The 16,862-nt window shown below is 43.6% G+C and overlaps 1 protein-coding gene across 1 annotated transcript in view; it reads right to left on the reverse strand.

The window, feature by feature from the left end:
- Positions 1 to 16,375, reverse strand: part of IL7R (interleukin 7 receptor) — a 16,550-nt gene extending 175 nt beyond the window's left edge. The window contains exons 1-8 of the mRNA XM_009864442.1: positions 16,276 to 16,375; positions 9,278 to 9,416; positions 7,884 to 8,038; positions 6,228 to 6,382; positions 4,912 to 5,089; positions 3,781 to 3,871; positions 1,691 to 1,766; positions 1 to 344 (exon numbers count right to left, since the gene is read on the reverse strand). The exon at positions 1 to 344 is cut by the window's left edge and continues 175 nt beyond it. Coding sequence (XP_009862744.1) covers positions 1 to 344; positions 1,691 to 1,766; positions 3,781 to 3,871; positions 4,912 to 5,089; positions 6,228 to 6,382; positions 7,884 to 8,038; positions 9,278 to 9,416; positions 16,276 to 16,375 — 1,238 coding nt within the window. The remainder of the gene's footprint in view (positions 345 to 1,690; positions 1,767 to 3,780; positions 3,872 to 4,911; positions 5,090 to 6,227; positions 6,383 to 7,883; positions 8,039 to 9,277; positions 9,417 to 16,275) is intronic.
- Positions 16,376 to 16,862: the final 487 nt, after the last annotated feature.

Here is a 16,862-nt window from a genome sequence, read left to right on the forward strand (position 1 = left end):
AAACCATCGTCGCATAGGGGCACCCCGCTGCTGCGGCACACCTCGTATACGCTGGAGTCGCAGCTTCCTTCAGTGATTGCAAACTGGTTGGTGCCCAGGAGTCTGTGAGGGGCCTCAGCCGGACAGATTCCTCCGTAAGTCATGGACAGGTTTAGGTTGCTTTTGTCCATCATTGCAGGGATCATCTTCAGGTCTGATCCACTCCTAAGTTTTTCTGGAAGGTTTGTCTCTGGAAAAGTTGACGGCTGCAGAAAATTTTCCATCTCAGCTTTTGCTTGAATGCCATTGACTTTATGGATATGAACGTAACCAAAACTCTCTGGGTTAAAGCTAATATCAAAATTCTGTGTGACAAAAGGAACAGCATGGTCAGTTAACAGTGTGTATTAGCCTAAGGTAGAAAGGTACTTTGATAATTCATTGGCTTTTAGAAGGGTATTTATTATGTCTTTAACTCTGAAAGTAACCCAGAGCAGGCGAAAGAGTAGGTTAGCAGAGAATAAACTATCACATGGTTTAAAATCCTTTTTCATATTAGTCTGCATCTATCCAGTGGTCTTCCACAAGCAGCACCACTGGAGAACGTTTTATGCTCTATGCAGTGTGGTGGGAACTGGTGTTTCAGAGACTATTTTGAGATATGCATCTATTACACAACTGCCATTTAAAAAAAACCGACCCAGATGGCTTCTGCCAATTTTGCCTTCCTAATTTAGCAGTGAGGGAAGCAAAACTTTGCCAGGACTTCCTGAAACGCACTAGAAACCACTGCACTGTGGGGGGTGGGAGAGTCATCTTAGACTTGTTATTAAGAACATGCTCATAATGCACCAACTGGAGAGAAGAACTCTGATGAGCTTCTTAGTGAAAAAATGCACTAGACATGTTAATTTTAAGACAGGTAGTTAATCCTACACTTTACAGTTTACAACATTTATTCATCTGGCTTCTATCTGGCAGAGTAGCTCACTTGCTGCGTGGTATGTGAGCAATTCTGCTGGCCATGAAAGGGTACATAGGCATCACCAAGGATGTTTGCAAAGGGTTTCTATCCAGCCCTGTGATCACAGTTTCACAGAATTACTGAAATGTCTCGGTTGGAAAGGACCTCTGGAGTCCAACTGGTCCAATTTTCTGCCAGACACAAGACATGGATTGGGTTATGCAGAGCCCTATCAAGCCAAGCCTTTAACGTCTCCAGCAAAGGAGAAGCTACCTCTTCTCTGGGCAATCTACACAATATTTAAGTGTTCTTACAGAGAAAGATTTTTTTTCTTATATCCAGATGAAGTCTGACCTGAAGAAACACATGCCTGTTGCCTCTGGTCCTATCACCGTGCAGCCTTGTGGTGACAGCATCTCCACCATCTCTCTACCTACACTTTAGGAACTGGAAGGCTGTGATTAGTAGTCCCCAACCTGAGCTTCCTCTTTTCTGTAAAAACACTCAATTCCTTCAGCCTTTCCTTATATATCAGGTTCTCCAGCCTCCTGTGGTTAATTGTCTGTGTTTTCCATGCTCTTGACTAGGATCTACCTGCACAAATGGAGACTCTCTTCAGTGAAATATAGAAATAATTTCTGAAAGATGACCCAGCTCATGCAGCAAATGAAGGTACCATCTTTCATGAGTGTTATTTTTGTTCCTGGTAGTCTATACTCAAGTAAAAACAACAGTGCAAGTACATACATTTTTTGGCTTCTTGCATAGTTGCTCAAGCGTTTTTTTATGATCAGGAAGGTTTGGCCACACAGCAGGCTTGATCCTGAAACAGGAACGATAGACAAGTAGGAATTCAAGTGGAGCAAAAGAAGGATGTGTTGAGATACCAATGATTCATAACACATCATTTGTACTAATTCCCACAAAGTCTTGGGCTGGCTTGCATTACCCGGAATAATGACAGAGAAGTCTCAGAATAAAACAGACAGAAGTGAAGTTATAAAGGTCACCAAATAGTCATTGTTCTTTTGAGTGCACAAATTGCCACAATTAGAAGACACACTGGGAAAGCAGCAAATTATGCTGAGAAGAGCTAATTTGCATTTAGCTGTGTTAACAGGGTTTTGCATAGTGAAACCAATTTCTGCAAGTGAAAAAAGATGCTGTGGTTAAAGTGCAAATTTGCTGATATTTGCCTCTGCCTGTTTACATAAGTCAAGGAACTGTATATTGTCGCGCTCCCTGGCCAGCTATCTGTGCTTCAGATATCTGTACTGTGGCCACGTTCCACAGGACTGCCCTGATTAGCAAAGTTCTTACATTGTGCTGCTGGAGACCCTCAGCCATGATGCCTGACATTCAGTGTTATTTTATACATGTGTCTGCATATGTGGGCATATATACACACATGTACAAAGCCCTCTTCTTTTTAAAAGAGAAATCTCAGTGTTCAAAAAGTCTTACGATCCAAAAGCCTGCTTTTTCAGTAGTTTTACAACTATAGATAATAGCCCGATATCAACCCCGACTCCCTCCCCCGATACCAATCACCACTGATGCTGCAGAACAGGAGGCACTGGGAAAAACCCAGGCTCGGCGGCGGCAGCGGGGAGATGGATACAGGGAGCTGGATTCGGGAACTCAGGATCCGGATCAAAAGCAGGAGATCGGACAGAGTCCTCTCTGGACGCCGGCCATTGCAGGAGAGGGCAAAGAAGGAGGAAAGGGCAGAACCTCTCCTGATCACTCAATTTATACTAAATATGACGTATATGGGATGGAATACTCTCGTTGGTCACCTGTCCTGTCTATTACCCTCCGGACATGCAACCTTTTACTTCCTTGTGACCCCCCTTTACTACCCGGCACCCCCAGCGTGGCACACAAGAGCCAGCCGTGGCCTTGGTCACTATAGGAATAAGTATAAGCAAGAGCCTGTCTGCATACTAGTCCCAGACAGTAACTGTAAACATTAGGTGTTATCACTGCTAGTAGCAGGCACTGTCTACGAAAACATGCTGCTAACTTCAGAAAGTGCAGCCTTTTAGAAGAAACTAAAACTGAAAAGTAAAAATCACTAAATAGGACTGGGTTTTAGCTAAACCCAGGACAATAAGTATATACAGATAAACATATATTTGCATTTATGCATATATGACAATATAAGCATATATAGCTATGCATTAAAAAAGTTATTTACAGCTATTTATCTACTGCAGTGTAGCCAATATATGAAAAAAAGCCCAAAGCAGACAAAGTACTGCCTGTGTAAAGAATGTATCTCCAGTTCCAGCTCTGCCATGACTGCTTTGGAAAGGGAGGTAGGACCTGTTTCTTCCACATGTCTAGCTGGTTGTGGACCCACCATCAAGCCCTTGTTGCAGGGAGCTCTGCCCTGCTGCTTCCAAAATTGCTGCAGAGCTAACATCCTGCTGACTCAGCCTGTGAAAGGGAAAGAAGCGAGCTCCCCAGTACACTGTTTCCACACGTCTTGGGACTTCAATAAAGCCCATCGGTCATTTTCTTTTCTGGAACTCTGGATTCAAATTTGCCTCTGGTGAGTCATCAACTCTTCAAGTGTTTCGTGGTGACTTTAGCTCCCCAAAGATCCCAGTGTTTCAAGCCCAAGATTGAAGTCTACTCAGATTAGGAGCTTGTCTTCTGCCCACGAACATCCTCTCTTGTATTGCCCCCTTCTATACCTTGCCTGCCTTCTGCTTGATACAGAAGTCCAGAAGTGAAAGGAGGATAGTTCAGAAATATAACTTGGAAAGCGATAAGACTGCCAGAACAGGACTGGCTTCCAGCACTTTTTCTAATACAGAGAACTACATTACCTGTTCACCCAAAAAGATACAATCAGGACAATCATGACAATGGACAGCATAAGTCCCAGGGTGGAGAGTGTAACCACGACCACGCTGCTATCTAAAAAAAAACCACAAAGAAAATCAGTCAATGCATGTAAATGTCACACTGCTAAGCCACCATAACTCTGATGTATCTTCAGACAATGAATTAGGAATTAATGCCAAGCACTGCACTTGCCTATCATTGGACTGGCACACTGGTGCACTTCTCTTGGCTCCCTGAAGGAGAGAAGAGGTAGGTTGCCAGAGCACCAGCACTGGGCTAAGCTTGGTTGAGCTGGGTTCCCAAGTTGGGTTAAACAGCTCAAAGGCTGCTTATCACCTCCAGCGTGTTGAAGCCACCACTCACCATGTCCCTACAGAAGCACTGAAATGAATTCTCACATAATGTCAAGATGCCCCTGAGGACTGAAGGGACTTCAAGGACCAGAAGGATTATTTATGTATGTGCAACGGTGAGTTCAGGTTGAGCGTGTACATTTCAGATTAGAGAATAGCTCGGTCAGTTGAGCATGGCGCTGACAACGCCAAGGTCGTGGGTTCGGTCCCCGTGTGTTCCCTGATTTAGTCGACAGATGGCGTCCCTGGCGACAGGGAGGCTGGATTAAAATGATCGCTAACGTCCCTTCCAGCCCAGACCGTTATATGATATATGATATATATATATATCGTTATTTGATTGAAGTGCCATGTTTGCACAGAAATCCAGGGCTCTGAAATGGGTCACGTTTCACTACTCTTTGTGCCTTTCCTAAAACACTCAGTGCAAGCTGGTCCTTCTCTCGGCATGCAGGAGGGAGTCAGCCTTCACCTCCCTCTGCACCTCCCTCATGCCCTTACAGCAACGCTTTGTCTTGTCTTATCACCCTTGAGTGAGATTTAACTTCGCTTGGAGAGGCAGCCCCAGACCAGAGGGATACAGCTGCTTTCTGGGTCATCTCCTCTGGGGTACCCAGTGCCTGGGAGGCTGACTTTGCTGTTGCTGTGGGCTCTTTCCTTCCCCATACTCTTGTGACCACTGTGGCCAGAACTGACCAGTAGCCTGAGGACCCCATCTCTGCTTTCTTCCAGAGGAACCAAAGTTGTTTCCACCCTTACAGCTCTCTGTGGAATGCTGCTCCTTTGCGGTCCTGAAGCTCTCAGAAGTGCTCCATTCGCTCCACCTGCCCTTAAAATAATCTCCATTGGGCTGTGAACGTACTTTCACCTCGTAGGATGCATCATTTTCAAGGTTTTTGCCCAGTAATTTTACCTGAAGGTACTGTGACTCTATTGTCTAAACACACACAAAAAAATCCAGTTATTTTTCTAGATGGCACAAGATAAATATCTTTGAGTTTCAGCAAAGTGAGTGAGATCAGGTACATCCCTGCAGTACTGTGCTATTTGTTTCATGTCTTTGGTTATCATACAGGTGGTCATCACTCTAGTTTAACAGCAAGGTAGTCCAGACAGTATCAAGAAGAGAGAACAAGGCTGCGTGAAAGCTCTTTGGAAAAGAGCTGGAGATATTAACTGTCCTTTGCTACTGCCAATACTGGAGTGGGAAATATGTGCTTCCCTGATAAGACTCAGAAGAGAGAGGAGAAAAATAAAAAGACAACTTCTGAAAGAGCAGCTACAGAGAAGAAGCTGAAATCCCAGTGCAGCTCTGGTGCTCTTACTTTCAATGTATTTGGTTGTTTCTTCTATTTTCTAGTTGCAGCTCTTCTGTGTTCCCTCTGTAAAAACTAGATATAGCCCTCGCCTTCAAATACTCCTCATCTTGACTGGTGTTTTCACAGCTGCTTTTGTGACAGGGGACACAGATGTCCCATCAGCTGGGCAGCCCAAACCAGATCCACTTCACAGGCAGTTGCAGCCCAAAACAGGAGCTGAGGGTGGGAGAACTGCAGGGCTGCACCCAAAGCCCGGAAAGTCTCAGTGAAAAAGGGACATGAACAAACTGTGGCTATATATTGGACTAGGTGACCTTTAAAGGTCTTTTTCAGCGCAAAGAATTCTATGGTTCTATGATTCCATGATTCTATGATTCTATGATTCTGTGATAAATAAGAAAAGGGGCTGTATGATTGCCTGACTGATGAGCACAGAAAGTAAGAGCAAAAGCACCATAGAAAAAAGCAAGCCATTCAAACACTTAGGATGGCTCGTTATATTATGTCTTTTCTTTCCACTACAAAGCTCAAATGAATGGAACTTCTTAGCTCAGGGAAGCATCTAACAGACATGGGTGCTGTCGATCTGGGACTGTTCTAACTGGTGGAATCTCCAAATGCCAAATATTGCACCTCTCAAGTTTTCAGCTGGAGAGCTGCAGAAATTCAGATCTGAGGGTTTTTACACAATACTGGTACTCCTGATGGCATTTAATTTTGAAAATTATTTAAGCTCACCAATACATCATAACTTACCTTCCAACTACCTTCTTCCTGCCGATATGCTATTTGGTGTATTAATTTGTCCTTTAAGTATTTCTTCCACGAGTGTGGTGTACTATAATGAACAAGATATTCGTTTGCCTCCTTTTGATATGTGATGTTTATATCAAATGGTACTTCAGGCTTCACTGCAAGGGATAACAAACCAGTGTATAAAAATAGTAGAATATTACTACAAAGTTAACAGGTTTTGAAAAGTGAAAAAAAAAAAGAAAGAGTGCAACCAGCAGGCATAGTGTTTCCTTGGGATGTTATGTTTAATCTTGGAAAGCAGTTCTTGAGCATGACCATCCCCATGGTAACACTGATGGAAGAAGTGAAATTCAGTCCCTGTAACTGGTGTTCTGAGATGGACACCCCATGGCAAAACTCATCATGGCTCTGGGAGGAAGGCACTGGGGAGAAAACTGGGTATGGGCACAACTGCCAGTGGCCATCAGGGTGGTGGGACAGAGGAAGGGACAAAACAAGACAGTGTTAGATACAGCAGAGAGGACTGTGGCTCCAGGCCCTTGCTGTAAACTCACGCCTGATCTGGTCTGCAGGAGACTGTATCAAATGACCATCCATGCAAGCACATCACGCCCCCAGAATGCAGCCCTCAGGACTGTTCCTGAGCCATGCCTAAGCTGGGTGTGCCTGAGGACTGCAGGGACCTCTGTATGTGCCATTGAAGCTTCCTCAATGCATCCTGTAAAGAGTATCAGCCTCCACAGGAACAAAGAGCCCACACTCTTCTCGTCTCAGGAAAACATTTACAACCAGAAATTGTACCCACTCCCTCTGCAACCCCCAAATACTTCATCATTCCATACAGAACCCGTAGTTTCTAGAGGACAGAACATCAGAAATGGTCCAGGCTGGCCCATAATACTGAGAAGTACTGTGTGATTGTTACAGAACTGTTGGACTGGGGCAGAAATGTTTCAGAGAGGGATGTCACAGTGCTTATTGCCAAAGGAAGGAAAAGCAGTATGACACCACGACAGAATAGAGTAGCAGCCCTTGAATGAGACCAGTTCCCAGGAGGAACAAGTCCCAAGGAGCTTGTCTTCCCCTGAGCTCCCTGTTTCTTGGCTCAGGCAAATCCGCAATATGGCTTAGTTGAGCCCATTCATGGGCTTTGGTGTCCTTTCTGCACTGCCAGATGCCTAATCATGTCATTCAGACAACATGTTGCACCAAGAATTAAGGTGTGAAAAGTGAGATCTTGCAACCTTACAGTCCCTAAGCTACCAAGCTCACATTAGACTTGGAGTGGTCAGTCCTGAAACTGCACAGTCTCTACTAACAGATTAACAACATGTCCATGCTAGACTTCGGTGCTCATCCACTCTTAGGAACAGCTGCTTTGCCCCATGTGTGTGATGTGTTCTGTGTCCTGGCCTGGGCAAGGTGTTACAGTAAGCCAGAATTCAATGGCACATTTTGAATTTTAATCATGTTTGGCTTTGAAGCAAGGATAACACCATGCCCTGCCAACACCTCAATCCAGGCTAGATGCTCTGCTAGGACTCTTTATACTGTCTCTGTGTCATCCAGATTAATGATTAGGCTTTTGCTGGGCTATTTTGTTTTCCCCCAGTAACCCTCATATCTTAAAATTGTCCAAAATATTAAGTGTCTTACCAATGTCAGTTACAACCAGATTCCTGCAGACCCTTCTCGTTACCTTGGAGTCCAAGCAAATGTCTTTATTTGAGAGTATATCACTGAATTGTAAGAAATATGCATCTTCCTGTTTCTCCATTTTGAAGCACACAGAATCTCTGCCTTCCTTGGTACTGTTGACCAAAGTGACACAACATTAATTTCTTCACAGTGTACTATCAGATAATAAGGGACAAATTCTGGTTGCTCATTTCACATGAGCTCAAGTGAGACTCCATGTGAAATAAGAAAAAATACCATGCAAATAAGGAGTTTAAAATATTGATAGTGTTTTTTCTTGTGGTCTTTGAGCACAATAATCATGTGACCTGAGTCACATTAAGAGTCCTGGAGCTCTGCAAGAAAAAAATATAACTACCAAATTGGGGAAGTATGTGTGAAAAACATTTGTATCTTTAAAAATGATCTTATTCCTGCCATTTTTAAACATAGCACAATAGGTTTGGATATTCACTGAAGAGAATTTTTTTATTGACTGAAATTGTGGGAAATACAAGGCCAACAGTCAGACAGGACATGAAGGAGACATACAGCACAGTTTGAGAAGTGTTTTTGTGATCCTTCCTCTATGTGACCACTATATTTGATGACTGTCATAGTCGTTCAGTCAAAATCCAGAATAAATCACATTAAAAAGAAAAAAAATAAATTAAATAGTGACTAGAATAGCAAGATTTAAAAAATCCACTTCTTTGGCTGGCTGCAGCAGAACTTTCATTTTCAGGAAAAACAGGCAAAGAGAAAAGCAGAAGTATGATAAACAAAATTTGAGCTTCTTGAGATACGTGCATCAGTTAAAAAATGTGGAAAAATTTTTCTAAGCCTCAACAAGATGTAGAGATGATTGACGTGTTTGGTAACTTGGCTTTTTGTATACTCATTCTAGTATGTTTTTTGCATGTCTGCATGAGCAAAGACAACTGCTTAACTTTTTTCTCGACCTAGATAAAAGCATTCTCTCTGCAGTGGAAAATGAGTCTTCTTGCCAAAAGGATCTGCTTCTTCAAAAACATTTTTACTTTTCAATTGATAAAGTCTAGGCTTAGGATTTTTTAAATATCATTTAATTTGAAGGAAAAATTGCCTCAGGTGTTTCAGAGCAACAGAGGCAAGATCAGGACTGTTTGGGATGTTATAATGCACTTTACAGACCCTTTCAGCTGATTATTTTTTTCTTATTTTTCTAGTAAACTATTCTTTGTTGAATACTATTTGAACTTGGTAAAACACTCTGAAGTGGAATTTTGTCCAGTTTTGCTGCTCCTGTTTCCCAGCACATGAAAATGCGACTCACTGCTGCTTAGCATTTCGCTTGCCAGAAGTTTGCCATAGGACCACCTGACAGCACTTACCATAGGAACAGGTTATAGTTAGTGTTGTGAGGAGGCATCTCAGTAAAATTGCAGGTCAGGCTGCTATAGGAATTTTTATAGTCCAGCTGGCTGAAGCAGTCAATGGGAAAATTGTCTTGTTCATCATCTCCGAAAGTCCCTAGGGAGAGATTTGCAGGATGTTACTGAAAAAAACCCATAAGGGTATTTGATTTGCAGGCCCATTGTGTAGGAGTTTGTTTCTTCATGTGGTTGCCTGAAAGGAAGAGGATCAGCCCACCTGTATCATAATAAGCAAAGAAAGCTCAATCAAAATGAAATTAAAAGCCACTTGCACCTTTCAAGTTTGCTCTCCTCATATGCCAGTGAAGCTCACCCACTTACTATGCATGAAGGTACATTCTGCATTGTCAGTCTGTGAACTATAAAAAGGCATAATGTCACAGATGGTTTGGACAGATGAGACACCCTATGTCTGTTCTTTACAATCAGTCATGGGCAAAGAGGGGAGCTAGTGTCAACCTGGAAACTTCCCTGAAAAAGTACTAGTGTCAAGTGCAAAACAAAAAAAAATGTTGAGCCAGGGACAGGGGAATTCTGATTTTAGAAGTTATGGATAAACTTAATCCCAAGATAACAGCAGGATTTACTTCATCTGAAAATCATCTCCGAGCTTTCTCAGACAGGTTCTCCTATTAAGAACCACAAAAAGCTGCTATCTTTGAGGATGTGAAGGGAAATAAGATATGTTCATGAGCACAGAATCACAGTATCACACAGAATCACAGAACTGTTGAGGCTGGAAAAGACCTCTGAGACCATCTAGTCCAGCCTATCACCCAACACCGCCACATCAGCCCGACCACGGCACTAAGTGCCACATCCAGCCTCTCCTTAAACACCTCCAGGGACGGTGACTCCACTGCTTCCCTGGGCAGTGCATCTCAGTGCCTGAGCACCCTCTCCTTGAGGAAATGCTTCCTGAGATCCAGCCTGAACCTTCCCTGATGCAGTTTCAGGCCGTGCCCTCTCGTCCTGTCACTGGTTGCCCTGGAGAAGAGCCTGACCCCCACCTGACTGTAGAGAGCTGTAGACAGTGATAAGGTCCCTCCAAGTCTCCTCCAGGCTAAATAGCCCCAGCTCCCTCAGCCTCTCCTCACAGGATTTTCCTCCAGTCCCTTCCCCAGCCTCGTTGCTCTCCTCTGGACCCGCTTCAGCCCCTCAAGGTCTTTCTTGCAGTGAGGGGCCCAGCCCTGCACACAGGGCTAGAGGGGAGGCCTCACCAGTGCTGAGCTCAGGGGCAGAATCACATCCCTGCTCCTGCTGGCCACACTGTTCCTGATACAAGCCAGGATGCCATTGGCCTTCCGGGCCACCTGGACATGAGCCACCACTGCTGGATCATGTTCAGTCAACTGCCATCCAGTACTCCCAGGTCCCTCTCTGCTGGGCAAAGGGATGATGCCTATTGGAAAGCAGAATATTCAAGAATATTCAAGTCAAGGACTAAAAAACTCTTGAAAATAAAGAGAACAGAAATTTAGGGATGTCGTCTGCTCAGTTCCTTCCAGAGGTGTCTGGGGCTGATCCTGGAGGGTAACAACTGCTCAAGAGCAAGGGCTAGTTTCAAGAGGAGTTTTTTGTATGGGAATTTTGGTTCAGGACAGTCTAAAAGTACATCCAACACCTTGTAGCTCTGAAGCAGCAGATCCACAGCCAAGAATACACACTTGGCAGTTATCATTGCTGCACTTGCATTAGGACCAGCCAGGCTGCAAACAGATGAGATTGTCTCAGCCTCACCCTCCCACCCCTGCTCTGCTCTGACTGTGCTGTGAAGCTCTGGCCTGTCACCCAGTTCCTGAGAAGACTAGGAAATTCTATATGTGACTGTAGGAAGGCAAGAGGATTTTGGTGTCATGAGGCAATTAAGCCTCATTTCGATTGTACTGCAAAGTTTTATGAAACATCACAAATCTGGCCTCATGAGGGAAAGCTCAGACTTTCTGCCCCAATGTGTCGCTTCCTGCAAATTTGCTGCAATGACTAACAAAACAGTCATAATGTGACTAAGATCATAAGTCTCAAGTCCTACAGTTGCCAGGTATGATGTCAGTGAAACAAAAACTAATGCTTCAGAGAGGAGTCCTCTCTGGTGGAAAGTGCCAGTTCAGCCTCACTTCACAAAATCTCACCCTCGCAGGAAAAGGGTTATTGCCATGACCCCCTGAGTAGATCCCGGGTTGGAAATGCCTCTGTGTCCTTTCACTGTGTTAAGGGCAGCTGTGAGATTGCATAACCCTCTTCCCCATGTCCAGGGACTATTCCAAATCCCTTGCTTGGTCCTCTCCTTCCCACTCCTCTAGACTCTGGATGCTCCAGGGATATCAGTGACTCACATTCACAGGCTGCGTGAGGAAGTGCCTGTGGAAACATTTCCAACAGGAAATCCCTCCCGGAGAAAATGGTGGCTGAATTTGCTGTCACCCAGGTGAATCGGATCACTGAGGGGTGACCAGCTGCTTGAATGCTGTGACCTATAGTCCTGCTGGTGATATTCTATCATCCCTGACAGCGTATGGGGATACCCAGCCCCTGTCCAGTGTGGGAGCACATCTGAAGATCCAAAACAGTCATGGTTTGACAGCAGAGACAAAGCGGGGGAGTTTTTAAATTGCTTTAAAATTGGAGTAAAGAGCACCACACCGTTGCTGACAGGGTTACTATTACTTCTGACCTCAGAGATGAGGTACATCTGGAGTTGAGTTTTGAGTAAGAGAAGAAATGCAGAAGTCAGAGATGCAGAGAAAACCACAAAAGCAGGGGCTAGAGGGGGCTGCTGCCACCACCACCAATAGTGGGCTGCTGGAGATTTAGTGCCCATTTGCCACCATCAGCAACAAGTGCTGACAAGAAATTACTGGTCTCATCACAGCTCTGGTGGAGTCTGTCTCAAGGGGAGCACAGATCTCCCCAAGGACAATGAAATGTGTCATCTTCCTCTGGTGCTGCTGCTTTGAGGGCATAACCCCTGCAGCACAGACACAGACAAAGCAGGTGTTGCACAAAGCTGCTCTACTTGACCAGTACATTCAAGAGAGAGACGTAGAGGCCAGTGCAACTCTAGGACAAGCCCTGCAAGTTTCACATAGCTGAGAATCTTGACAAAAGCAGCTCTCAGCCATCTGGGCAAACATGGGTGTAGAGAAATGTCACAATAAAGTTACGTATTTGAGGGTAAAAGTGTGTGCATACAGATATTCAAAATTCAGGGAATAAGAAGTTAGCCAAAAATGAATCTGCAATAAAATAGAAAAAAAAAAAAGATGTTTAATTTAGATAGATACACCTGAAGATCACATGCAAGATTTGTTACATTTTATGCATCTCTAAGACTTTATTTGCAACCACCGTGAGCCTGGCTTATTTATACTCATAGCTATCTCAAGGCAGCATTAAAACTTACAAATATATTAAGTATATAAGAGGAAGAGACTGCATGATGCTCTCTGTACATGCAAACTACATATACCAGATTTTGCATAAGCACAGAAAATTGATAATCATTATTAATAAATGGCATGTAATAAAAATCCTTCACCTCTCTGCTACTGCTTTGTTGAAAGGTAACAGAAATCTTAGTTCATTCTATACCAGGTGGACTGCAAAATTAAATGAAAGAAAAAAGGTTTTGTCTTGCAGTTCTAACAGCCATTTCATGTTTAGCCTACACTAGAAGGAAACCTGACTTTAACTCTTTTACACCGAGTTTTCACATTGTGATCAATTGGTTCCTTATTCATGGAAATAACATACTAACCGTAGAATATATGATAATTAAACCTCATGAATACTGCTAAGAAAGCAATTTTAAATGCTTTTTCTAGTAGGGTTCCTCCATGGTCTGAGAGTAATTTTTTTGTCTGACTTGAATATGCGTGTAGCCTCAGTTGCACTTCTTCCCTAAACCTCAGAACTACTATGCAAGAGTGTGTTATGTAAATGGTTTTGATGACTTCAGTATGACTCACATTGCTAAGGACTCTTTACACAATTAAAAGTTTACACGATTATAATTTTCTTCCATCGAGCAGCCCAGGAAGGAGCCCTGAGCCTGGCTTTGCTGAAATCAAGACAGAGATTGAGATGGGGAAATTTTAGTGGGAGAAAAACTGCTCTCATAGCTACAACCATGGCAGGTGCTTCACGGAAATGGTTGTCTCTTGGGTTCAAATAACACCCAGTAGGGTGGTTCAAATCAAAGCAGGAATCTCATGAGCCTTTACCAGGAGAAGAGTGTTAACAGAGACTATGGACATGCTTCAGCTTTAAGCTCCTAAGTCCCTGGGACTAAGAATGTGTGAAACAAAAGGCACTGCCAAGAACCTGCAAGATCAGTGACTGAATCTCCAAAGTCAGTGAAGTGACTGTCTCCGTGGACAGTAATGAGAAATCTCTAGTGTTCATTTGATTCAGCCAGAACTCATTTTTATCACAGCAGTTTTGATGTGGGTTGGACAACCATACGAGTTTTGCAGTGGGATGGGGATGTTAAGGAGGACGGGGATATAACTGGTCTTGCAAACAAGAACCCTGTGTGTGGTAGTCAACACTTGTAGGGCAAGTTGTTGGCGTCTTAGGCAACCTGAAGGTCTACCACCCCTCAGCATCGAAAACTATGTACTCAACTCCCTCCATGAAATGTTTCTACACAAATATACATAGCACAGGCAATAAACAGGAGGAGCTTGAGGCTGTTGTGCAACAGGGAAACAACGATATAGAAGCCGTCACGGAAATCTGGTGGGATGACTCCCACAACTGGAGTGCTGCAATCAGTGGTTACCAACTTTTCAGAAGGGATAGCTAAAGAAGAAGAGGTGGTGGCGTGGCCCTCCATGTTAAGGAGATATATTAAAGCATTCAGATTAATGAAGGTGATGGTAGGGTCAAATCCTTATGGGTAAGAATCAGGAGTAAGGTCAGTAAGAGTGATATAATGGTGGAAATTTGTTATACACCACCCAATCAGGGCAAAGAAGTAGAGGAAATTCTTTATAAACAATTGACAGAGGTTTCACAATCGCTACACCTTGTGCTCATGGGAGACGTCACCTTCCGTGATGTCTGCTGGAAATACAGCACAACAGAGAAAGAACAGTCTTGGAGGTTCCTGGCATGTGTGGAAGATAAGTTCCTCACATAGCTGGTGAGGGAGCCATCCAGGGAAGGTGCCCTCCTGGACCTGCTTCCTGTGAACAGGGAGGATCTTGAGAGGGAAGTAAAGGCAGCCTGCAGTCTTCTGCTCCCCTTACCCGTGCCCTGCTGTCCTTTCCCAACTGCCCCTTCTTAGCTCTCTCAGGGCTTTTGGGGAACTCCACCACCTCCGCCAGGCTGGGGAACAGTGCTTGGGAGGCAATCTGCCCCTGAGAGAAGAGGAGGAGATGAAGGCAAGTAGTGCAATGAGCTTTTCCCTCCTCTGCCCATAAGAAGGGGTGAGCTCATGTCTGCTGGTGGCGAGTTGAAAAGGTGAAGAGTGAAAGCCAAGTATCCATCACAGGTGATTTTACCCTGGATTGTTTAATTTGTTAGCCAAACCCACAAGACTCATAAAAGAATCATAAAAGCTGCTAATTGCACAGTGGGGATTTTCTGAATCTGTTTATCTTTAATTTTAAGTGAATTATGATCTACTGGAAGTTATGATCTACCGGAATTTAATGGCAAGGAAAGCAAGGAAAGATCCAGTCCTATCTGCTTTTTGAATCCCTGAAGACTTCAGTGACACCAGCAATAAACTACTATCATTATTCACCACCACAGCTGTTAGCCAAAGCTATCTGTAAACAGTTGCATATTGTATAAATAAAAGGTAATCCCCTGCCAGGTTTCTTAGATACAGTTCTGAGCCACTGACTGTTTCCTCCTAATTAAAAAACTTGTAATGTATATCCTATATATGTATGCATGTACATATGTGTACATACATGTATGTTGTAATACAGGGCACACCGGAGAAAATGGAATTGCCTATCTGTGAGTTAGCATACAAACACAGCCATTATCAACCTAAAACCCAGAAACTCTTTTTGTACCTAAACAGTGAGGCCGTAAAGCTACCAGTAACTGAGTGACTGCCCACACCCTTCAGGCACAATACAACACACTCTGTCACTGTTTATTTAGTATTAGACAAATTAGACAGATTTGGGACTGAGTCTGCAAGTCAAATTTTTCATCTCCCTTTTGAGAAAAGGGACTGTAAACTGAAACAGTGGTTTTATTGCTGCTCTGTATGTTTCCATTTTTTATTTTGACGCTGCTAGATAATTTTCACTTTCCTAAATGAGAAAATGAAATCTGCAATAAACCCAAATTTAAACTGTTGCATTAATTTATAACTATTTGTTGAGTTAGGAGTGAATGGTTTTAATGATAGGCTGTGACAACTCCCCAGCTGAGTTACTGCTTTATCCATGTTATGAGGGAGAGTGAGACTATCCTCCAGATATACCTGATGCACTCGCTTAAAGAAACAGAGAAAAATTTTGTCTTTTGAAGTGGAAAAGTTTAGGCCAAGTTTGAGATATATTGAAATATTTTCTCTGGAGGAAACTGCCAAGAGCAAGTGAAGACAGAACCTCTCACCCTTCTGATGGCAGCTGAGAGTGACCACAGACTGAAGAAGAGCGAAGCGGTTCCCTGCTCCCAGGCATAAATCCTCACATGAACACTAGATAGTGAGAGAGGATTAACAGGTCTGTTCTTGCATGCCCTATGCAAACAGCTGTGGTCTCTCTCATTTCACATGAATTTGAATGTTGCAAGCACAGCAGACTTGGAAATTAAATTAAATAGGTATCATTCAGCTTCACATCTGTCTCAAGCACTGACACTAAAAGAAAAAGACTGGAGGCTAAAAGACTGGCACATTTAACAAAGCAGTTGCATTTTTGAGCTACAAACTCAGGTTTTTCAAGGTCATACATGAGTGGAAAGATGAAGATGAAATGACTCACCATCACCATCTGCTGTGGTGCAACCACTTTCCCCAAAAGTGGTGTGAAGAAACAAGAAGAAAATGCTCAATACCGTACTCGTCTGTGTCATCCTGAGCATGTGTGCAGTACGTGTGTGTGCGAAACCCGTGCTCGCTTACTTTATGCTAGACACAGAACAAACCCATTGCCTGATAAAGAGACCGCAGGCAAGGGGAAATGTAAACACGCTGACAAGGATGACTGGTGGTAGAGAGCACAAAGCCAGCCTGAAGGTATTTGCAGAGCTTTTACTTTGAAACATGCTTCTCATTTCAAAACTAAAGACCTTATGAATCGGGACCATTGACTCATTAGGCCAAATCTGGTCCAGTCCAGTGGGTCAGGAGCACACTTCACGGACCATGCTCGGGGCCAGTGGGATTTTTGCTGCTGATTTCCCTCAGGGCATGGTTTAGTCTTTTCATGCAATTTCATCTTAAAGACAGTACACAGGTCCAAAGGAGAAGAATCTTCCAGCTGTGAAACACCAAGTGTGATTGCTGTTATTTATTCTTTCGGTATTGGCAGCAAAAGAAGCACAGCCAGCATGTCAAGGGAGGTGATTC

The sequence above is a fragment of the Apaloderma vittatum genome, unplaced genomic scaffold (assembly GCF_000703405.1).
Source record: "Apaloderma vittatum isolate BGI_N311 unplaced genomic scaffold, ASM70340v1 scaffold3152, whole genome shotgun sequence".
Lineage (NCBI taxonomy): Eukaryota > Metazoa > Chordata > Aves > Trogoniformes > Trogonidae > Apaloderma > Apaloderma vittatum.